This window comes from Belonocnema kinseyi, chromosome 2 (assembly GCF_010883055.1).
Source record: "Belonocnema kinseyi isolate 2016_QV_RU_SX_M_011 chromosome 2, B_treatae_v1, whole genome shotgun sequence".
Taxonomy (NCBI): Eukaryota; Metazoa; Arthropoda; class Insecta; order Hymenoptera; family Cynipidae; genus Belonocnema; species Belonocnema kinseyi.
The window spans coordinates 28190474-28197627 of NC_046658.1; the positions used below are offsets into that span (position 1 = coordinate 28190474).

General features: G+C 35.6%; 1 protein-coding gene across 2 annotated transcripts in view; it reads right to left on the reverse strand.

The window, feature by feature from the left end:
• The window catches only part of LOC117166988 (UDP-glucuronic acid decarboxylase 1), an 82766-nt gene extending 76206 nt beyond the window's left edge, over positions 1 to 6560 (reverse strand). Inside the window, exon 1 of one of the 2 annotated variants that reach the window (XM_033351513.1) lies at positions 6327 to 6560. In XM_033351513.1, coding sequence (XP_033207404.1) covers positions 6327 to 6387 — 61 coding nt within the window. In that variant the 5' untranslated portion in view covers positions 6388 to 6560. The remainder of the gene's footprint in view (positions 1 to 6326) is intronic. The other variant, XM_033351512.1, reaches the window with a different exon arrangement.
• Between the last annotated feature and the right edge of the window lie 594 nt (positions 6561 to 7154).

The following is a 7154-nucleotide window of genomic DNA, read 5'->3' on the forward strand; positions in this document are numbered from 1 at the left end:
CTTAACTTCTATAAAAAAATTAAATCGTTGTTTGACGTCTTCTAACTTATAATGAACAATATTTTATTTTTATCCTTCTCGGAAACATATTAGTTCAGTTTATTTTAATGTGCCAAATAAAGTAGATCTAACTTTTGTTCGCTAATTTATCGAATAACAATTTTTTGTGTTACTTATTGCATTAATGATTTTTTTGCCTTGGCGCAAAACATTTGTACGACTTTAAACTATAAATGTTACAAATTCAACATGTTCAAAATTTTGAGAATGTTAAAGTACAAACTTGTTTCCTTTATGTTTCATAGTTGAAATTTTTTGGTTGCTAAAACATTTATCTTGGTAATTCGCCAATTGATAATGAATGCCCGTATAAAGACAGTCATTTCATAGCGAAAGTATTGTGAACATACCAAAAAAAAATTATATTATAGTATTATACTTCTTAACTGGAACGTAAAAACCTGTTTTAGATATGCGATTCTAAAAATACTGAACCATGGTGAGTAGCTTGGGCAGACTGTGAAGCCCCCCGCTTGCCGCTCTTGCACCATGCCTCTGGTATACGCACTTGTACTGTACATAACGCGCCAGTTTCAAGCGAGAAAAAATCATCTCAACTTTCAATTACAAAAAACAGCAACAACAAGAACATTTTCGGGAACAAGCGAGGTGAACGATTCGGTATAATTGCCTTTAGATTATGTGATTAAAATATTGTGGCCAACAATTTATGCGTTTAGATATAGTTTTGAGGTATTCAAATTGACAGCCGTTTGAGGAACACGTGAGAATACAGTCGAGTCCCCCGCTTTCCGCTCCTGCCCCTCGCGACCACTATACTACCTTTTCACTGTATAGCTCGCGCGACTTTCAAGCGTGAAATAACTTTTCATTTTCGATTACAAAATACAACAACAAAAAGGATCTTTTGGGGGAAAAGCGAGCTGAACCGTCCGGTATTATTGCATTTAGATCAAGTGCTTAAAATGTGGCGTTCAACAACTCAACCATTTAGATTTAATTTGCCCCTTGCGAATTTGATAGCCGTTTGAAACGCCTTAAGTCGTGAGTTCCACAAGAGCGTCATCACGATATCTTCTAAAGAAAAAGGTATTTATGAAAATCAGCAACAGAGCTTAAAAAAGAGTATTTTAACCATGATCCAGTTACCTAGTATAGCGTCCACTCCCCATGATTGTTGATTATAGCTTAGCAGCATCGAGGCATGCTTTCCACTAAACTTTCGGCCATAGTGTAGGGTAAGGATCTCCAAATCATTGTAGATCACACATTTTCTGTGAGATTTGCGTCTGGGGATTGTGAGGGCCAGTTCAAGACAGTGATCCTATTTTCCTCTTTCCACTCGCACACATGGACTTTGACCAGATGCTTAACGCTGCGTTGGAAGAATGGTGGACCGCGTAAGGACCACGCACGTGGTATACGAACCTATGCCCAGAACAACGACTCATCTGTGAACAATACGTTTGACCAGTCACGTTGGATATTTTCTTTCACCCATGCCAGTTGTTTTTCAATGTGCTCCACTTTCAAGAACGGTTTCAGCACCGTGCTTCTCCATCCATAGCCGGCAGATCTCAAACGGCGTTGTATCGTCTGTTGGCTTATATTTACTCCCTTTCTTGACAAAGCTATTTGCGCTTGCTGCAAATTATAGGTGAGGTGCTTCTCAAAAAGATTGATAATGATTTTATCCTCCTTTTTCGATGTCACACGCGTCTTATCCCTGTCTGACAAATCGTCAACGTTTCCTACCTCTTTATAACATTTCACCTACTTCCTTACAAAGTCCTTTGACTTTCTCATATAGCGCGCAGCCGCTGAAAAAGTCATTTTGGGCCCTTTTAATTTATTTTTCGGATGCACGATCTTCTGGTGTCGCTGACGACTCTCTTGTGGAACTGACTGTAAACATTCGATACTAATTCTAATAATTGAGAAATAAATCATTGTATTATCGTTGTTCACAAAGCATAGAATATCTGTTCGAAAGTCAATATTGAGACGGAATGTATTTAGTTTAAAAAAAAGTAATGTTTCAATATTTCAACTTAAAAATGATATTTTAGTTACCTTTTTAAATTACGAGCATTAAAATACCAGCTGAAATTTTATTATGAATCATTTTTATATTAATTCCGAGATCAATTAGGGGACTAATAACAAAACCGGATTAAAAATCGTCAAAGGCAAAATGATTTACGATAGTTGCGGGCAAAAGCAAGTTAAATACAAAGAAAAGAACAAAGGCTTGTACTGCATATTATTATATAATCCTTCACTTTATTATATCACTATAATATAATAGTCGATATTATCCTCGTTCTTTTTAGCACATTTTTCCAGCTACTTTCTTAACTCATTTTTACTCCGACGATTTCTTTAAATCGTTTTAGCTGTCAACTCCTCAATTCTTACATTGAAAGTGAAGAACGTTAGTCGATATAGTCATAAGGTGAAACGAGGAACATAATAATAGCATAGTTTGTCTCATATCTACAGTCAGGAAATACGTCCCTTTGAAATTTGTACATTCGTCAGCTAGTAATACGACATTGGCTCCTGCCAAAAATGATAAAGAAAAATGAACTGATTTTATTGTTTATACTTTTTAAGGTATAGCAATGAAATACAAGTTTAAAAGTAAAGATTACAGAGAAACCCTCAACACACAGGAAAAAAAATCATGGCCATTTCCCGGCAAGCAATAACTTGTGCCAGCCGCATTGATATAGAAACTTAAGACTTTTAAAGTTCAAACGATACAGGCTGCAATATCCGATTTTACGTTTTGTGGAGGTTTTAGAAAGATCTTTTAACGATATCTACAATAAAAGTAGCATTATTCTTAAAGTTCGGAAAATTTTTCAAGGTAAGATAGAAAAAAGCTTGATTTTTCTTTTGGAAAATATCCCAAAATGAAAATAGAAAGTTTCTAAATGAACTTCTAAATAAATTTTTAATGAAAGTTTTAAGTCGGTTTTATTATAGGAAAACGGTAATGTGAAAGGGTTCAAGTAATACGTAACGCTTTTTCCTGACATTATTTACCCCCACCCCTATATACAGTTACAATTGTAAACGCCAACGTTTCATTCATCAGAACGTATTAAATTGTCATCAAATTTTAATACGAATCAATATGATTGATTTTATGAACATACTTCTACAAAAGCAATTCAATTGACTTCATTTACCGAATTTTGTGTGCGCAATTAATTACTATTCATCTGCTCGAAAATTATAGTCGGCAGATAGCATTCAAATGAATTCAACTTTCGAGGTCAGCTGATGCAATTCAATGGCATTCCTTTGTTCCCAATCTTCACTCGCTGGATAGAATTAAATTGTCTCTAATGTTCGCGTTTGCATCGCGTTATTAAACTCTATTAATTTGAATTCAATATAAATCGTCCAAATCATAATTAAAATGTATACACTTTTTAGTTGAAATTTTGATCACATTAAATAGAATTGAAATGGGACAAAATCCTTTCCCGATAAAAGGTATTAAAACGCATATTTCAAATATACGATTGTTTACGCATTAAAAAATGTTCAAAATCTACGATTTGTGTATACATATTTATTCATTTCAATTCGTTGCTTCTTTCCGGGAAAAAGTATGGGAACCCCGAAAAGCCTCAGTGGGTTGGTCATAAAAAAAATGGTTAAGGTCAGGTCTTATGTAACTTTCAACGATGGACCCAGTGATGACCTTGGATTTGACCTTGTACTTCACCTTCAAGGTCAACTTTGTTTTAATGGGAACCCATAATTTGATATCGGCAATCGAACGAGCGTGAAATTTTACGTTAAAATATTCCTTGAGGTCCAAGTTCGACGTGACCTCTACAGGTCAAATAAAAGTCAAATTATGCTTTCAAGAAAATCGCACATAACAAGTGGTTAGAAAAGAAGGTTAATGACATGTCATAAGCAACTTTCAACGAGGAATTCAATCATGACCTTATATTTGGCCTTGGACCTCGCCTTCAAGGTCATTTGAAGGTTAATTTTCTTTTTTTTTTAGTGGGAAAACCCTATTTTTACGTAAAATACATACTTTTAACATCGGCAATGAAAAGAGTGTACAATTTTACGATAAAACATGCTTTGAGGTCTAGGATCGACGTGACCTTTAGAGGTCAAATAAAGGTCAAATTATGCTTGCAAGAAAAACGCGCATAACAAGTGGCTAAAAAAGAAGGTTAATGACAGTCCATGGGTAACTTTCAACGAGGAATTCAATCATGACCTTAGGTTTGACCTTGGACCTCGCCTTCAGATCATTTGAAGGTTAATTTCCTTTTTTAATAGGTAAATATCATGTAAAACTTGTGTTAAAACAATAAAATAAGAGTTTTCTCGACGCTATTGCGCGAAGAAATTTCACCTTATGGGGATGGTTCCACGCAAGTGAAACGAGAGCAAAAAGTTCTACACGAGGATGCAATATCTTCGTGCACATGCATCGAAGATTTTTTTTTGATACGATGTGCGTGAAGATTCGTTTTCGCGTGACTTTTTACTTCGCGCACAGGTCATCGTGAACAAATTATCGAAAAAAACTTTTAATTATCAGAATGTTTCCAGAGATCATGAATAATGTTTGAAACTTTACCCCCAGTGGGGCATCCTTGTCCCACTAGGGGCGCTCTACAGCAAAATTGACCTCAAACTCGTTACCAGTAAACCTGAGAAGCCCCCGGTGTATTTTTTCAGCAATTGCCGATAATGTTTGAAAGTTTACCCCCAGTGGGGCATCCTTGCCCCACTAGGGGCGCTCTACCGCAAAATTAAACTCAAATTCGTGATCAGCGACCCCGAAAACCCCCCGATGTATGTTTTCAGCAACTTCCGATAATGTTTACTCTTTTGATTTTCCGGTGTTGAAAGTATGTGTTTTACGTAAACATAGGGTTTTCCTAATAAAAAAAGAGAAAATCAACCTTAACATAACCTTCAAATGACCTAAAGGCGAGGTTCAAGGTTAAATCTAAGGTCATGATTGAGTTCCTCGTTGAAAGTTACTTGTGACCTGTCATTAACCTTCTTTTGTAACTACTTTTTATGCGCGATTTTCTTGCAAACTTAATTGGACTTTTATTTGACTCTAGAGGTCACGTCGCCCTTGGACCTCAAGGCATATTTTAACATAAAATATCAAACTCACTGGATTCCTCGTTGAAAGTTACAGAAGACCTGAACTTAACAATTTTTTTATGACCAACCCTCTGAGATTTTCCGGGGTTCCCATACTTTTTCCTCACCCTGTATATGTCAATCGTCCCGAACGAGAAGTGGCAAGTTTTCTGGAACTAAAATTTTCGGACAATCGTCTCCGTTGCAAATTATCTATGAGAAGGTTAGAAATGAAAAATCTAAGGGTTTATATTATTTCAGGCATCTGACTTTTTCTTTTAGATGTTTAAAATTGGAATGAATATAACGTCTCTCGTGCATGGAATGGGATACGCCAGACAACATTTTTTAATTCAACTTCGAAATAGTATATTATTATATAAGTTATGGTCATAAATTTATATGTGAAATCTCATAAATTAAACAAAATAATAATTTGAAGAAAATTATAAAAATGAAGTCAGGTTAGTTGCGGCCAAGTACTGTAAATAACTCGGCCCGCCCGGTACGTAACGAATATAATAGAGCCATTATATGACCGTCCCATCCCTTCTCAGTACGGTTTAGGTGCTGAAAATTAGCACAAACAGCCACAGAAGCGGCACTGGCGGCCCAGTACCAATCCATGGCTAAAATTCACGAAAATTTATTTTAAATAAATCTGGATCTAATTGTAACATTTTTCACAGCGTTTTCAAATTACAGAACCTAATTATTGAAATATTGGAAGTGCAAACCTTGATAAATATACTTACAACAAATGTAAAGGTATAAACAAGCAGAAAAATACGAAAAATTCTATATTTTAAATACTTACCACAAACAATGTCAATAAATTACATTACATGAATTTTTAAATTAAACACATCACCACTTAGCACACCCAATATCTCGGTCTTATTTGAAATTGGAACACATTTTGACAATACTACCATTACACTTCGTGCCTTTTTCCACTTCACATAGGTGTAGTTTCCAAAGATTGATTCACGCTAACGTAGTAATAGCCACTTCTCATAATTTCTCGAAACAACGAACAAGGTTCGAATTATAAATTTGTATTGCTGAGCAAAGCTTTAATTAATGTGCATTTTCTTTAAATTAAAACTATAATCAAAGATAAACGTTAACAATCGTGATTTTTTGATAAAAATACTCACCCAAAATTAAACATATAACAAATATTGCAATTTGTTTCATCTTCCGTTGGTTCAAAACCATAGTCTGCGAAATTACATATTTTATTGGATTGTTAAGTCATTTCAGCATTAGCTTCATAGCAAAGTCCAAAATTTTGTTCTGTAGACACACATATACCCTATGTGCTTACGCATCTTCAAAAATGCATTACAATTACGGAGTGATAATGACATGATCTGAGAATACACGGTCTAGCCATCAGCCCTCCCAATTTCGTCCCCATTCGCACTCCACTACTTCTAGCCATCTTGGTTGCCATAGCAACCGTTAGCGTCTTGGTCTTCACTCAAAAGATTTGAAATCATGAATTATGGCTTACATTGTAAATCAATGTCACTACCTGTGAAAGTTCTCAATATTCAAATAAGGTGCAAGAAGCGGACACTGCTGACACTATCCGTTTGTCAAAGCACAACGTGTTAAAATTAACTTTGTGATAATTGTAGTGGTGTTTCTATTGAAAATACAAATTTTAAAATGAATCTAACGTGCCCATCCGGAGCGGATAAATATACTTCATTCTCGCGCGCTCACTTAACCAACATGACTAGAAGTGGTGGAGTTGCTCCTTATTGGTTAACTTTTTTTTAGTTCCGTGAGGCTAGATCGTGTATTCTTAGATCATGGATAATGATCATGGACATATGAAACAAGGGACTAGACATGCCATTGCGGGGGTGATTCAATGAGGGGGGAGGACCGCCACCTTTTGATATCCCGCAACAAACATGGCAGCGCCCACATGTTTATATTTTCTTGCACAGTTTGTCGGCAAAAATGCTCATGTG